Here is a 17,461-nt window from a genome sequence, read left to right as displayed (position 1 = left end):
TTTCTTCAGTGAAAGAGTTATAACAAGATTATTGGTAACAATTATGCTTTGTTCTCAGGTGTCATTCATTTCTACCTGTGTAGGAGTAAGGCATGCTTTTTTCAGTATACCCATAATCTCCCCGTAATATTCTGGTTATATTTTCTTTCTTATTAGTGTAAATTTTCCTCTAATACCTATCCTGCCCTTTCCTGCCTGGCCCCTGCTGTTCTGGCCACGTGTCCTGTGGCCCACGCCTTATTCTGCAAGATTGATGAAGCTGCCAGGCTGCCCATGTGGGGAGTCAGAAGGAAATGTTGGAAATGATGAGTTAGGTATATGTGAAACATGTGTAGGAAAATAGGGAATAAGAGGCTTACCATAGAGAGTTGAGTGTTTTTGCTATAATGGCTTTACCATTTATTGTATAATATAAATACTTTTTTATTACTTGTTAACAATTCTATTCTGTAATAAACTCAGCAGCAATAACTTTTAAAAAGTGCATATTGAATGAAAAAGTAAGTACAGTAAGTCCTCACTTAATGTCATCGATAGGTTCTTGGAACTTCAGTGAAACAGTGTATAACGAAACCAGTTTTACCATAGGCTAACTAATATACACAAGAGTTAAGTTCCTCCGGCATCTCATCAACATTAAAACAATATTGAATGAAATGAATCTATTCAAGGACCTGCTGTATTGAGTTTCCATTTCTCAAGAAAGCTGATAATGAACACATCTTGTGTAAAATGTTGACATTTACCATCCACATGAGGGCATGGTGATATCACTGACCAAAGGAAACAAATCTCTTTATAGAAGCATCTAGCATTTACTTCAAAACTTAGGAGTTATTCTAAGGAAACTAAGCCCAAAGCCAACTATTTATGACATGTATGAAGAAAATGCATTTAAATATTTCACTCTGTGAAGCATGACTTTTTATTTGAATCAAATGACTACTCTTCTAAATTAATTTTGCTCATTTTTAATTCCAAGTTGTTGTTTTTTATGTACATAAGAATGAATGGGAAGTAAAATAAGTAGAAAAGAAAAATATACTCAGAAAGTGTGGATGTTAAGATTGGGTGTATGATAACCTTATAGAATAACCCATAATTCCCACCTTACAATAACCTAATTTCTGAGAAGAGAATGGATGAGAAAGAAATGTAGGTTTCATAATCAAACACTATGTTTAATTTTATTTAGTAATAGTATTTGTCTTGTTGATTATTGTTTAGCCTCTTCTCTACTATTAGGACTTAAGTAGATGTTCTTAATGTTTTGGGTCCCTTTTAAAAATTCAATGAAAGCTATGGTTCATCTCCCTTAAAAACAAATAAATCTACACATGCAAAATTTAATATAACTACGTATAACTATAAAAAGGGAAATGAAAGTTACAGAATATAACTTTGTAAAAGGTTTTTCTAGACAACTTAATGTATTTCTTCTTGGCTCTGGCAATTTTCTAGTCATGTAATATGTTTAGAGAATTGAATTTTCTGGTTAACTTAAAATTCTGCGTAACTTATGTCATATTTTATCATACCTGAAAAACCAATTTGCAAAGAACAGAGTATAATAACTATTCCATTTATCTTCAGTGATTCTGAAAGCCTTTTGGGTACTTATGACTTCTTAGAAGCAATATTAGCTACCCTAAATTGTATTTAATATGTAAAAATAATCCTATGTTCTTCAATTGCCTCATTTAGGTTGTAAATATTTGAACTTACTAAGTAGGATTCTCTGATTTCTGTATTTCAGAATTGCCTTTGCCTTCAGAAAGTGTCGATGTTATTATTTCTGACATTCCATTTGGGAAAAAGTTTAAGTTAGGAAAGGACATCAGAAGCATTTTACAAGAATTGGAAAGGTAAGGTATTGAATTTATTTCCATAATTTTGAGCTGTTGGGCATTTAACCAAAATACATCCGTAGCTCTTCAGTTAAGATTTGATTGTATTTTGTAATTTCCCAGAGTTTTTGTGTCTTCATTTTCTAAGGTTTTAAACTAGAAGTTTATAATTTAAATAGTTATTCCATATCATCTTACACTATGTTGCATTCAGAAAAACATATTAGTTTTTCATTTTTGCCTGGAATTTGAATATCTGAAATAGCGACCTTCCATCTCTGAGCGAGGTAATTTACATATTTACTTCCAATCCTCACAAAAACCCTGCCTCCTATGTGTTAATGTCCCACAACTTTACAGATGGGAAACTGGTACCCGGAAAGATTAACTTTCTCAAGATCACACAGCTACTAAACAACAGAACAGAATTCACATAAAAAACATCCAGTAACGTGGACTGGACAACACCTGCATTGTTGATTGTGAAATGAAAATGCTTAAGTGTTCTTCATGTTATGGTTTATTACACTCCAAAGGTCGATGTCAGGTAGTATAATTCAGTGAAAGTACTTCTTTGAGAGGTTTAAACAGTGGAGCCTGAATGTATATTTTTCTGGTCATTTAAGTTGATAAAGCAGAGAGCCTAGAATGCATAGAGGAATGAAAGGACATGAATAAGAAATCAAATCACATTAAATTCCCTCAGCTGAGCATTTGATAGAGCAGGACTATAAGTGTTCAAGAGCCTGTGTATAAGTGATGTCACCCGTTGAAACAATGAGCCCTGTGTTTTGGATGGAGAAAATTCAGTGTCACAAGGAGACACTGACGTTCTATAAGGAGAATTAAAGTTTAACATGAAGTCTAAGTCTAAAAGCCATCTCGTCTCCTTCTTGCCATCTGGGTTATCCTCACTTCTTTTTGGATTATCTTATTTCTAAGCAGCGTCCGTTATTCAGTTACCTAGCTCTGATACGTTGCCTGAGATCTCTTTCTGGGCAGCACCCATCATTCAGACATTTCCAGTGCTCCAGTTCTCCCTTTTGCCTGATAGCACATTCCCTTTGCGCAGATATTGCAACCCTGACTTCCTATTAAAATCATTTCAGGAGCTTCTGAAAAACGCTGATGCCCATTCTCCCCGTCTCCCCACCAAGGCTCTGATTTCATTGGTCTGGAGTAGAACCTGGGCGTCAGTATTCCTTAACCGCTCCCAAGGTGTGTGTGTCATACAGCCAGGGTTAATAAGCACAACCTTTGCACCCAACTAGGTAATTCACCAGCTATAGTATTAAGCCAACTCACTGATACGAGTGAGCAGTGGCTTACATTCCACCTGGAACTTTCCAGAAATAATGGCTTAACCTAATTGACAATTTAATGCTGCCTATTTTAGACATTACAAGTTAGTGAAGGGCATTATTTTGAATAGACGGTCCTTTCAACACTAGTAAAATTCCACCAGCCTGACTTTCTCTAGGCTGGTTTTGGTTCTTAGTCTAGGTGATTGAAAATAAGACAGTAACAGATATTACTGGCCTCACACTGTGGCAGTAAATTTAAATATTTACCTAAGAGTCATGAAGTGATTCAAGGTTTCCCACATAGTCTCAGTAGGACCAGTTGAAAGTGTATATATTTATACATAAGGAACTTCTCTGATCAGACATTTTTGCCACTTGCCCACAGCCTTTATAGTTTGACTTTTGATTTTATGGTTTCAGGTTTTATACAGGCGATGCTGGATGATATAGTGGTGAAGAGGACAGGCTTTGAAACCGGATACTGGGTTCCATTTTTGGTTCTATTACTAGTAGTTCTTCGGTTTTAGGCATATCGCTTAGTCACTTTGTGCCTCGTCGTTAAATAATAGTACCTGCCTCACAGCACTGTTCTGAGGATTTAGTGGATTTAAATTCCTTAGAACAGTGGTGAGCACCTAGAAAGTGCTCAGTAACTGTTAGGTCTTAGGTGGTTTTTTGGTGTAAACCACTTCAAACTCTTTGGGGAAGTAGGTGGGGACATACACAGGTATATCAAGTATGCGTGTACATAACTTTTCTCCTGGAGATTTACAAATAGTTTAAAGCTCCAATTAAAAAAAAAAAGGAAGGAAGGGGAAATTATGTTAGTAAAAATAAGAAAAAAAAATACAAGAAGTCAGCAAATCTGTTTATAATAGGGCAAGAACTAGTTGGTCCTGTATGTAATACAGAACTGGACTCTTCAAGAAAGAACATGCATCAGAATTAAAGATCGTCAGACATATGATTGCTCTGGCGGCATGAGCTCTGCACTCTTCACTCAGTTATTTCCTCCTTTAATTTCTTTCAGCAGTAACCATTTCAGGAATACAGAGCACTGTGAGGAATCCAGAGAAGTATAATATTGGAGTTTTCCTCTCAAATATAACCAGGGAAAACATACGAGCAAAATTAGAAATTCAGCTCACTCACCTTGAAGGAAGAAGTCGCTGTGTGCCCAAGAGGCTTGAGGTGGATTTGTGAAAGAAGCAAGGTTTCAGTGAAATTTAGAAATTTGGAAAGAATAAAAAAGGACACCCTACCATGTTTTATACATACAGATGTTCAAGAAGTATTTCTTGAGTAAAAACTTCAAAAAATACTGCCAAAAAAATGTACACAAGTGGACACTTTGGTCAACTTATTGCTCAAGCAGTAGTTCGCCATAATCAGAAGTGTCTGGACGCTGATGGTAACCACTTTGAGCACCTCTTGTAATTGCAGAAGTCAAACATGGCTTGTATTCATCTGTTGTTATCAGTATATATTGAGTATTACAATTTTAATACAGTTTTTCTTTCTTAAAATGTGTGTACATTTTTTGGCACACTCTGTATGTTCAAGGAACAATGAATACACCAGACTGCTGGGAACAGAGATTGGTGGTAGAAGGTTAAGGCCTAATGAGTTCCAAAGTCAAATAATCTGGGACTATTTGCATTATCAGCCCCTAGTCTTAGAGGTTCACATGCAAAAGAAAAATCTTTTTTATGCTGTTTGATACAGAGTTTCCCCAACTTATTGACTACAGAATCTTTGTTTTACAAGAAATAATATCTCATACTGCACTAGTGTTCAAACTTACTAGTGTTCAAACTTACTATATGAGTAAGTTACTTAAAACCACAGTGCCTCGGTTTTTCAATCTGGCAAAAATGGTAATGCTAACAGGACATACTTGAAAGAATAATTCTGAGGATTACATGATACATAACACAAAGTACTATGTGCCTGGCACATGGTAAGTGCTTGATAAATATCAGCTGTCTGCATCATTACTGCCACTATTGTTCTACTACTATTTCTATTGTTATATTGTCTTAGGATAATTTCCTGCAAGTGAGAAGACCTATTTGCTAGGTCAAAAGTTACACACATTTCATAGTTTAAATACATCTTTGCTAAATTGCTGTCCCAAAAACATTGTACCAATTTCCATCTCAGCAGTACTCATTTTCTCAAAATCCCGCCATCTTGAGTATGGCAGTGTTTTTATTTTTGTTAATATGGTAGGTAAAAAAATTGTATCTCGTTTATTATTTTAATTATATTTTATTCTAAGTGTTTAGAGATATTTGTCTGTTTTCTTATTTCTGTCCCATCTCATATAGCCATATCTCCTCAGGGATTGTACTCCACCCTCTTCTCGTTCTTATCTTCAGACTATTCATCTCCTCTTTCTTTCCAGATTCACTCATCCCTCCCCTGGCACTTTTGGAGCTGGAGGTCTTACTATTCCACACGCTATACTAAGCCGTGGGGATATAGTTGTGAATGAGATAATGTCCCTCCCCATGTGGGACTTGCATTCCAGCAAAGACAGATCTTTAATAAATAAACAGGATACTTTCAGATCCTGATTGATAATATGAAGGAAATAAGACAGGATATTTTGCTAGGGAGTGTCTGAGAGAGAAGCAGTGGCTACCTTAGTCAGGGGAGGCCTCTCCAAGGAGATGATATTTGCATTCTGGGGCCTAAATGATGAGACAGCACACAGGAATGAGTGTTAGGTGCAGAGTGAACAGCGAGGCCAGGCGTTCTACCACAAGAAGCCGCTGGCCGACTTTGAGCAACTGAAGGAAGATGAGTGTGTCAGACCCTAGTGTGCACAGGGGGCCAGCAGGCAGTGAAGTGGGAAAGGCAGGTGCGGGTCAGATTGTGGCGAGTGTAGAGTTTATTTCAAGTAGAGAGGAAAAGAGAGTTAGCAGGGGTTTACATTTGTAGTCTGTGTGGAAACTGGGAAGGGAGAGTGGGAGGAGTGACAAGAACGGAAAACGACCTGTCAGGAGATTGTTGCAATAGTGTAGGCAGGATTTGAGATGGAAAATGAAGTAGATGTGATGTCATCTGGAGACAGACTTGTCTAGCTTGGCTGATTGTCCTCATGAGGAAAAGCTCCGTACGCTCCTGACATCTTTGCTGGGCAAGAGGGCAGTTCCTTTTAACTCTTGGTTCTCTAGCTGTCACCCTGTTTCCTTACCTATACGACTGAACTTCTTGAACAAACAGTCTACACTAGACATCTCTGCTTGCTCACTTTCCAGTCCCCACTTGATTCCAGCAGCCCAGCATTTTGCTGCTGCCCTCAGGTTCCCTAATGACTTCTTACCCTCCTCGGCACTTGTTAGCCCTGTAGCCTTTGGCACTATTGACACCATGACATCACTACTGTCTAGATTTTCTCCTAGGATTGTTTCCTGGGCTCCTCCTCCTCTATCCTGCCTTAACTGTTCAGCCTCTATTCCTTGGCCCTTTTTCTCTTTTCCCTGCACTCTCACCCCAGATTATCTGACCCACCATTACGGCTTTAATCTCCCATTTGCGATTGAGCACTCCAAAACCTCTGCCTGAGTCCTGGTCTTTCTCATTACCTCCAGGCTGGTGGAATCTCTGCTGACACCCTCTCAGAACCCTTCCTCTCGCCTCCTCCCCCACCCTGGGCCCAGCTCCTTCTCTTTACTCCCTCCCCCCTGCTTTCTCTGCCTCCAGCACCCTCCCTTGCTCCAGCCCCTCCTTATCACTTGGCCTGGCTTACTCCTGCGTGTCCTGTAACTACTGTGTAGGGTTGGGACCCACCTGATGTGTTCCCATGTCACATCATACCTGCCTTGATGGCATTTGCCACACTTTAACTCTCTCCCACTGTTCAGTAATCTCCTTAGCAACTCAGAGGCCTGTATGGCACTCATTGCTCTTTCCACATAAGTGCGATACAGACTTTGGTCCAATGATTGAGTAAATGTATTCTCAACAAGCTGACATTTCAAGGCCTTCCCTTCTTTTTCTGATCTTCACTTTTGCCATTCTTTTGTTCCTGTTCTCACTCTTGACTGCTGACTTTCTTCTGCCATCAGTCGGCTGCTTTCAATATATGCTGATTCTTTAGGATTCTTTCATTTGTCTTTTCCCGTGTACAATCATTTATTAGAATGTGATTACAAATTACTTGGAGGCTTGCCTTTTAAGTAGAGTAAAAATAGATAATTAAAGCAGATTTGTACTAGCAATTTCATAATTACTATAATGAATGTGCATTATGGAAGATACTACCTAATTATTAAAATCCTTGTATTTAAATAGATAAAATTAAACTTCAAATTGAAAACACCACATATTTTAAATAAAGTGGGATTGTTATCTAAAAAGAAGGGACTACTCATACCAGTTACCATTTTTTGTCAGAGTGCTTCGTGTTGGAGGGACTGTCGTGTTGTTGCTCAGTGAAGCCCACCACAGACGCCTTAAAGACGGTGAAGGGTGCAGCATCCCTTTGAATTCCAAAGGCGGCCACACAGATGAACTTGGAGTTGCGAAGTGCTTGATTCCCGAAGAAAAAACGGGCATAGCAAAGACAGTGTCACCTTCGTTGGAATCTAGTAACCAGGAATGCTTAGACAAGATGCCACCGTTTGGCTCCTTGGTGCCAGTGGAATGCTACAAAGTGAGCCTTGGGAAAACAGATGCTTTCATATACAAGTATAAGAAGTCACACTCTTCTGGACTATAGCAGGCTAGATACCGTAAGCCTACTATGTCAGCTCTACAGCAACAGAAGTGTTTGTCTCTAGGATCTAGACAGCCCCACAGAATTCCAAGCAGACAGATACCCGTGAACACAGAAGGCGTGGCTGCTTGACACAGGTTTTTAGTAAGAGTTTGCTTTATACTCCAAAGGGATTAATGTTTCTGACAAGGAACTATTAATAATTTAAACTAAAGTATGCTTAACCTTTGCATTCTGTCAGAATATGAAAAGTTCTGCTCTGCCTGCAGTGTTTCTGAGCAGAAGCTTCAATATCATCAAAACAGAAGTTTTCAGGGGTTAACAAAGTATATCACAATCATCACAAGGTTGGTAATATTTTTTTAAGGTTGGTAATATTTTAACTGTCAGATTTTTTTTAACGTTGAAACTTTTATATTACATCTTTTGATATTAAACTTGATTTTTTTGAACCTGTAATTTTCTTCTCCATTGGAATGATAATTTTATTTACAATACATTTTACATGTTATACATCCCATATTATGTAAAGCATCAATGGGAATAAAAATTATATGAATTGAGCCAATATCCTCCAACATTGTAGAAAATAAACTTTGCTTTTTTCTGAAAGCATTAGTAAATTGTCGTCACATACTTGTTTAAGTTAAATGCATTCCTTGTGTTCACTGCTTGAGAAGGTGGTACAGGAAATTAATGAAAATATGATTTTCTTTTCAGTAACCTAATACAGTGCTTAGCTTCTTGGCTGCTTTGGTAGCATTTGAACAACGTTCCCATATTTGGCGAATTTGTCACCTTGTGAATCCCACCTCCAAAGTAGAAGCAGAAACCGTGTTTTCCAGCTGTGGTGAGGCATGTAACCTAGGCCCAGTATCAAAGTCCACTGGTCAGAGTGGGGATCATGGGGTACAGGTGATAAGTGAAATTTTGACCTGAGAGCACCTTACAGGAAGCTCAGTGGGACGTGAGCCTGTCACATATTCATACAACAAATACTGCATACCTACTCTCTGCCAAGGCACCGTTCTAGGCCCTTGGAGCACATCAGTAAACCAAACAAAGATCCCTGCCCTCAGAGGACTTAAACATTCTAGTAGGAGAAACAGATAAGAAACAGTAGACATAATAAGTCATTTATTTGATAGGTTAAAAGGTGCTAACTGATGGGGTGGGAGAAGAAAGCAGAGTAAAGTGATCGGGGAGTAGAGGACAATGGGAGCAGAAGTGTTTTACATGTTTAAATAGGTCAGGTCTCACTGAGAATATGAGATTTGAGCAAATATTTAAAGAACGCGGAAGAGTGTTCCAGGCAGATGGAACAGCCAGGTGCAAAGGCCCTGAGGCAAGAGAGTGTCTGATGTGTTTGAGGAACAGCAAAGAGGCAGATGTGGCTGGAACTAGAGTGAGTGAGAGGATCGAGACAAAGTGAGCGGCTGGTGGGGATGGCAGGTTAGATTATATGAGGACTTGAAGGCAGTTAGGAGGACTCTGCCTTTGACTCGAAGCCACTGGAGAGTTTTGAACAGGTAGAGATCGAACATACATTTTACAGGATCACTGTGACCGCTGTATTGTGAAGCGACTGTAGGGGGACAAGGTCGGAAGTAGACCAGTTGGGAGGTTTTTGCAATAATCCTAGCAAGAGAAATGGTGGTAGCAACAGAGGTGGTACAAGGCACCTGGATTATGGATATATTTTCAAAGTAGAACTAGCAAGATCCGCTGATGTGTGTGACATGTGTGTGATGTGACAGATGGAGAGGACACAGGAATGACTGCAAGATTTTGGCCAAGGACTTGGAACAATGCAGTTTCTATCAACTAAGAGGGGAAAGGCCACTGGAGGGGCAGGTTGGGTGGGAGATGTCAGAAGTTCAGTTTTAGACTTGCTAATTATGAGATGTGCATTACACCAAGAGGAGAAGTTGAATAAGTAATTGAATGTTTGAGTGTGCTGTTAAAAAAAAAAAAAAGTCTGCTCTGGAGATATAAATCCAGGAATTTTCAGCATATAGATGCCATAAAAATGGATGGGGTCACCAAAGAACTGAGCGTAGGCGAGAAAGGAAGAGGAGGAGCCAGGCTGAGCCCTTTTTTCCTCCAAGAGGAAGAGGTCTGGAGAAGAGGCGTCTACAAGGGAGACCCAGAAGGAACAAGTGAGCAGGAGGAAAACAGTGGTTGCCTGGAAGGCAAGTGAACAAAGGGCATAGAGGAGACCGTGATCAACTTTTAAATGCTGCTAAGCACAGCCCAGTAAGATGAGGACTGAATTGATGTTGAATTTAGTAATGAGGAGGTCATTAGTGAGTTTGACAATGGGAGTTTTGGTGGCGTGGAGACCGGAGATGGAGCAAAACAAGACTGGATTGGATTTAAGAGAAGATAGGAAAAGAGCTGGAGGCAGTGAATATAGGCAACTCTTTCAACTAGTTTTCCTGAAAATGGAGCAAAGAATGGAGATACTGTGTTTCCCCGAAAATAAGACCAGGTCTTATATTGATTTTTGCTCCAAAAGACGCATTAAGGCTTATGTTCAGGGGACGTCGTCCTGAAACATCATGCGAGGGCTTATTTTCTGGTTAGGTCTCATTTTCGGGGAAACACAGTAGTAGGTTGATAGAGGATGTGGAATCAAGATAATTTTTTTTTTTTTAAGATGGGACAAGTAGCAGCATTATTTTTTTTTTTAACGTTGAAAATGTTCTAGGAAAAACGAAAAACTGATGAAGTAGGAAAAAGAGGATAAATGCTGGAGCCTTGAATAGGGGGATGAATGCAGTCCACACGTGGAGGAATGAGCTTTTGAGAAGAGCATGAATAATTTCTCTATGGTTACGAGTGGGAAGGCAGCATACAGGCATTTCTGCAATAACATGATAAATGTGCTCCTGAAAATGTTTTCATTCTCAAATTTATGCACTAAAAAATACCAATTTATGGAAACAATAAGGTTAGGGCTGCCATTCCAAACCTACCTAACTTTGCAACCTGCGCACTAACACAAACAACATTGTTTTCAAAACAGTTATATTTCTAATAAATAAACACACCAGTAAATAAAGGATTTCACCATTCCAAGAAAAAGGTAGCAGGAAGGGTAGACTGCTGAGTTACACAAAAAGCACTTCCTAGACAAAACCTATGGCCAAACTGGACCAAGAAGAAGGTGCAGTGAAGGGGCATCATGTAAAACACCTTATTCTCCTACAGCTCATTCAGCTGATTCCCTGGTGTCCTTCACACTCGGCTGCTCTTACCTGGCGGCACAAAATACTAACGAGCTGGTGGAAAACATCACTTATGAACCCACCCAGTTTCCATATCATAGTGACATCATGCCCTACTTGGTGGTAATATTTATATTAATATCCCTTCCAGAAACACGCATGGTAGGAGAACAGCCTGTAAGTGGGAGCAGATACTGGAAGGTGGGCAGACGTAGCAGAGGTAGACTGTGGAAGTTCTTTTCTGACTGCTTCACTTTTCTCAGTAAAAAATTACGTGGTCATTTCCCCCTAGTTTCTGAGTCTAAGCAATAGATCTCAGCAATTGCAGTATCCCCACAGTGGCCTCTGACCCATGGAGTAAGGGTGTCTATGATTGGATGGCCAAGGTCACACAGCCTCTTAGAATCCCCCTTGCTACCAAAATGGCCAAACAAAAGCAATACCATATCTTTATAGAAACTGCAGCTATTAGTGCCACCAGGAAGAAAGAAGCACAGATGCTTGATGGAATGCGGGCATCTGAAAACAACTTATGTCACCTTTGGGTTTGCTGCTCCAACTCATTTACTTTTAATGGAGGCCTGGGCAAGAGAGGGCTCGCCAGCTGGTCCAGACCCACTGCAGGCAGCTCTGCATGTTTGCCCTTCTGACCCGAATCAAATGGTGCTCAGAGTGTCTGTGGCTGCCTGTGGATGTGGTGTGCAGCCTACAGCAAGTCCTAATAGAGGAAGTACAGCTGCAGCATCTTAGCCTTTGGAGCAAAGCCAAGCTCTCTTATGCATGTAATTATTCTCCTTTTGGAACTAACACTTGACCTGCTCCTAGGGCTTACCACAGGACAGGAGGTGACTGTGTGATCTAACCTGCCATCGTGAACCAGCCATGATTTGACCCGCAAGTTCAGTGGGCCCAGCCCAGCAGCAGCACGCCCTCATCGGGTGGAAAGAGTGTATGTCAGCACTGAGCTCTGCATGGCTGAGGGTCCTTGTGAGCTGCAGGAGTGGTCAGTGCTTTATCTTGGGATGTGCCTCCTGCCTGCTGGGCTGCTACCTGCCCTCGTGACCATGGCCCCCTGGGGAATTCCCAATGAACCAAGGAAGAAAAAAGTCAAATCTGGTTTGCAGATGGCTCTGCAAGTGTTGCTGGCACCTGCTGGAATTGAACTGCTGGGGCATTTCAGCCCCACTCGGGGCCAGGGAACAATGGGGAAAGCAACCCTTCCCAGGGAGCAGAACTGGGAATGGTCCACATTGTACACTTCGCCTGGAAGGAGAGCCGGCCTGCAAGGCAGATGCTTACCATATCATGGCAGCAGTTGCCAGTTTGAAAGGACAGCCTGCTACATGAAAGGAGGTCTGGAAAAGAGATGTTGAATGGACATCTCCGAACAGGCCCCCAAAATATGGCAGTGTATCTTGTCCCAGTAGAATGGTCCAGAGTTCCCACTGTGGAGAAGGTCTAAGTATGCAGGTGAAAGATTGCCGGCCCTGTGCCTTCCCCTTCTCCCAGCCACCCTTGTTCAAAGGCCTCGGGAACAAAGTGGCCATGGTTGGAGGGATAGAGATAATGCATTGGCCCAACAGGGACTTCTCCTCACCTGAGGATGATTAATTTCCAGCAGCAGTGACCAACCCTGGGATTTGCTGTGATGCCACATCCTGGAGGGGAATTATAGTGGAGACTCATCCCTCATGGAGAGAGCAATACATAGTTTGTCCTCACTGTAATAACTACTCTTTCTGGATTTGGCTTCTCCAGGCCAGCAGCACCTTTCACTGTCTTGATCTCTGTCATTTATTTCCATGCAACAATGCTTCTCACCAGAGTTCAGTTACAGTGGTGTGAGTGAGCCAGTACACCTATGCTCATAGGATTTCTAGTCTTACCAAGTACCCCATCAGCTGAAACAAAAGGCCTTATGGCATGGCGGGACAGCCTATTAACACTCAATTACTGTGCCAGCAGGGAGGGAATTCCTTGAGGGGGTGAGATGCCTCTCTACTGGCTGCTGGGTGTGCTATGAACCAGCAACCAATACAAAGAGCAGTGTCTAATGCTCTTTATCCTGAAGTCAGAATAAAGGGACCAACAGGTGAAAGTGGGAGGGGTACCGGTTACCCCATCACCTCTAATTAAACAGGCACCATAATGGAACCCACTTTCTGGAAGAGTGGCAGCAGAAGCATCTGGCCTCAGGGGTCAGAAGGGACATGGCAGCATTCAGGGTACAAATCAGTGGTGCAAGCTGCAGTGTGTGTGCCCAGCAGAGGCTGCAGGGGGTCACTGTGGCTTATGGTTTCTATGGCGTCCTTAGTTGGACAGCCACCCAGACTAACTTTCTGGCCCTCTTGAACCCCTTGATATATTTTCTAATAAACCCCTTTTCTACTTAACTACCTAGAGTAGATTCTATTGGTTATAACTGGGAACGCTCTCCCACACACCTAGGTTACTGAAGCACACTCTTGCCATGCAGGCACTGGCCCTCTCGTTCTCGGTGAAGAGTCCCATATTTCGCATTTCCCCTTTTGCCCTATTTCCCAGGTTTCAATTTTATAGTCTTTGCTGCTCCTCCCCAAATGACCTTTAATGTTTGTTCTCTCAAAGACTTTGAATAATATAGTCTCTGTCATTCTGTGCCTAAGTTTTACTTGCAACTTCAGGAGAAAAAAGAAATGTGTGGGAGTGGACATCTTTGTGTATGTGACCAGGAGGCAGCAAATGGCAGGTAGAAAACGGCATTTCTTCATCGATTTGAATGACAGTGGTGGACATCATAAGAAGCTGTGGCTCTAATTATCTTGGTACCTCACAGAAGGAAATCATGGTTTCAGTTTCGGCTGAAATATCTTTAATATCAAATGCATAAAGCTTTTGGAGAATTTTCCAAAATTTGAGGATATCTTCCAGTTGGAATTTTTATAGTATTTTTTTTTCCTTTGGCACAAGAACAATTAATATTTCTTGAACTAAATTAAAATGGTTCCTTAGAAGGGAACAAATAAATGCCTGTGGATCTGAGGGCAGTGAATCAAAGGGACACTCAAAAGAAAGTCATGCAAGAGACAGACATCAGCCAGGGGAGATCCCTGCTTTCTATGTCACCTAGAAAGCTAAGTCTCATTGGGGATTCAAAATATATTGATTTTCAAGAGGAACCTCTCACTTAGATACTAGGTAAATATGATTATTCAAGGAGTTATGCAAGAAAGCCTGTGGACTAAAATTAGGTGAGATCCAAGGTCTTCACAAAGATATCCAGGTAATTAAGAAATCTCCAGTGAGTACTTTTACACATGTTATACAAACACTCTTTTTCCAGTGCTTGTAGCTTTTTCAATTCTCTGATTCTTTCACTCATTCATTTACTCCTTTGTTCATTTAGCTATCAAACACTTACTGAGTACTTGTTATGTATCCAGCTCTGAGGGTGCTTATTGGTAAACTGGTCTTGCCCAAAATGTTCCTGTGACAGCTTTCTAGAAAGAGAGGTAAGCAGGGGGTGGGAGGGCACCAGCCAGAAGTCCAAGTTTATGATAGATAGGATTATTTCTGACCTCTGGAAATGGAGGAATGAAACCACGCTGTAAAAAAGCTTGACAAAGAGAGAAAGATAAACAGAGTTCAGGAAAATAGTTCAGAGAAAAAAGTAGGGATTTATTGGGTGTTTAAAGAAATAACTGAAAACTTGGCCTACGTACATGAAGAGCTTAGCTTTAAATCAGACAAGCTCATTCAAGAGAATCAGGAGATCTGAAGTATAATTTTGCCATCTGAATGCCACAATCACTTAATATTGTCAGTTTTCATCAAGTTCCTTCAGCAGTAATTGCCTTCTCAAGGGTGTAATAAATGAGAGCAATTACTCCCTGTCCCCTCCCTGCCTGCCCTCCTCTCTTTCACACATTATTTCTACTGTTTAGTTGTCATCTTTCTAGTTGCCCTTTTGTGACTCCTGCCCTTGAGATGTCTACACTATTTGAGATTGAGTTCACCTTAGACGAGTGGGCATATTAACCATATATTCTGTCAAAGAGCTCCAAACACCCAGTACCAGACTCTGTATTAACCTGAGAACCAAGGAAAATTAATTGCCTGGGCCAGAGGTTTTGGCTTTTTGTTTTTATCTAAGTCAGATTATATCAGTCTCCTGCTCAAAACCCTTCAATGACGTTCCATTTTACTCAGAACAAAACCCAAAGTCCTGATCTGGACCCTGGTACCCCTCTAATTTCATCTCTAACACTCTCCCTTTCACTCTGCCCCCTTGCTGACACTGGAATATGCAAAGTTCAGTCCCATCTCAGGTTTTGATATTTGCTGTCCCATCTCCCCTGGACATTTTCCCACATACCTATATTGTTCAGGCTCTCTGTTCAGATGTTCCCGTATTAGCAAGGCCATCCCTTGTCCTCCCTATCTAGATGAGCCACCCCTCACCCTTCACACCCTCTTCTCCTAGTCGTCCCTCTTTCTCTTTATAGAGCCTATCATCACCACAAACCACATGTTTGCTTATTGTCTGTCTCTCTGACATTACAATGACAGCTCTGGAGGAGAAAGGCTTTGTTGGTTTGCTCACTGGTTACCTACCCCCAGCACTGAAGTCAGTCTCTGGAACACACTAGGCGCTCAGTATAGATCTGATAAACAACCACATGCAAGTTATTTTTCATGGTCATCTGCCAGCCACGTGAACAAAGCCAGAAAGTTCCAGGATGCTAAACCAAGTTCCCCCTCACTTTGACCAAATTCATGTATTCAGTGTCACAAAGGAAAAAATTTTTTTCAACTGTTATTGCCTGAAGGAAGATTTTTTTCTTTTTCCTTTGTGACATTAGAATGTATGAAATCGTGCAGTACGGAACCAGTTGCTCAGTCGTTACTAGGTAAAAGCTTGACATTTTCTGTGACACCCTTCTCGATTATGTAGGTGTATCACAGACCCACAGGCTGATTGCTTTAAAAGTAATGAAATTGTACTAAATTTCATCTTAACCCGTTGCATTCTTCATTCATCTGGCTCCCTGCAGTAAGTGGTTTTTGGGTTTTTTTTAACAAGTTTATGGAAAGCGGGCGTCCACATGTCCCATTCCACATAGCTGTACATGGCTCTCTGCCCATCAGCCTGCCTCACCCCAGCTCACCCTCTCCCTTCCCCTCACCTTTGCTTCAGCTCTCTTGAAAACCATTCCCCATTCCTGTGAACACTCTTTAAATTGTTACTTTATTTGGAAAATTCTTTGTTTAAGAACTGGCTCATCCTTTGAATCAATAATGAATTAATCACTTGTCTTATCTCCCCCAGATTACCTTTCACGGTTGATTTAGTTTCAATTCCTGAGTCCATTTTATTTGAGAAACATGTTGGCATGATAGTGATTTACCATAGTCACAGCAGAGGCATATAAAGCAGAGGCTGAGGCTCCATCGACATGTTTGCAGGAATATAGAAACTCAGATATGTCAACCTCAAAACCTACTTAGCTCATTTGCTAGAGAGTTAGCCATCTTGCTAGAGACAGGCTGAAAGCTCTTGGGGTAATGCTTGGTCTCAGTGTCCTCCCTAGTTAACAGGGAAGACAATCAGAGCCTCCATGTACCTCCCAAGGCTGTCTTGAGGTTTGGTTTGGTTTTGTTCTTAAGTCACTTGATAGCAACCAAACTCTTGAAGAGAAAATACAGAATGAAGTACCCTCCCTGATGCCTAATAAAAAACTGGGAAGAAGTTCTTGTCTTGACTGAACATCAGATGGCTTTATTACACTGTTTGTGGAACTTACATGCTATGTTTTTAAACATTAGTCCCTGTTCAACTTGGATAAAGAAAATGAAAATCTTATAGAGGTGTTCAAAATACTTCATGGGCTTCTTAAATGTGTGGTTATTGCCAAGGTCCCTGGAAAGCACAGCAGCTCATGAACATCTCCAGAGGATCAGAAGTGGTGATGGAGTTTCAGGGCCACACATCCAGACAGTCACAAAACAAGGACTAAAATTCAGGTGTCTCTGAGTTCCCATCCTATCTCCAACCACAAAGCTATCTAGCCAACTTTTTTAAATAATTGCTTTCATTTAATAACTTTCAAAAGCCACCGGGAATGCTTTTACAGGACAAAGTAAGGAGGACCTACCCACTTAAATATTAATCTTGGAGCAGCCCTAGTGACGTGGGAATTTCTCAAAATGCTCTGGACGAGGAGTGCCAAGAAGTTAATTAAAATTGCTGTCATACCTTTAGGCTACTGCAGAGTACAGGGTCTTCTGAAGGGCAGTCATGTAAGGAGAGGTTCTGTGCTTATAAAAATAGGTCTGGCATTCTTTACAGAATTACAAAGGGCAGTGTGTGCTCTG

General features: G+C 41.0%; 1 protein-coding gene across 7 annotated transcripts in view; it reads left to right on the top strand.

Annotated features, from left to right (window-relative positions):
- Window positions 1-8,173, top strand: part of THUMPD2 (THUMP domain 2 tRNA and snRNA guanosine methyltransferase) — a 33,423-nt gene extending 25,250 nt beyond the window's left edge. For 5 of the 7 annotated variants that reach the window (XM_019742657.2, XM_074331915.1, XM_019742662.2 and 2 more), the window contains 2 exons: window positions 1,757-1,865; window positions 7,556-8,173. In XM_019742657.2, the coding sequence (XP_019598216.2) occupies window positions 1,757-1,865; window positions 7,556-7,880 (434 nt within the window). In that variant the 3' untranslated portion in view covers window positions 7,881-8,173. The other 2 variants (XM_074331914.1, XM_074331913.1) reach the window with 2 other exon arrangements.
- Window positions 8,174-17,461: the final 9,288 nt, after the last annotated feature.

The sequence above is a fragment of the Rhinolophus sinicus genome, linkage group LG05 (genome assembly GCF_036562045.2).
Source record: "Rhinolophus sinicus isolate RSC01 linkage group LG05, ASM3656204v1, whole genome shotgun sequence".
NCBI classification, from domain to species: Eukaryota; Metazoa; Chordata; class Mammalia; order Chiroptera; family Rhinolophidae; genus Rhinolophus; species Rhinolophus sinicus.
Note: the sequence above shows the minus strand (reverse complement) of the source record. Positions and strands in the feature narration are given on the sequence as shown.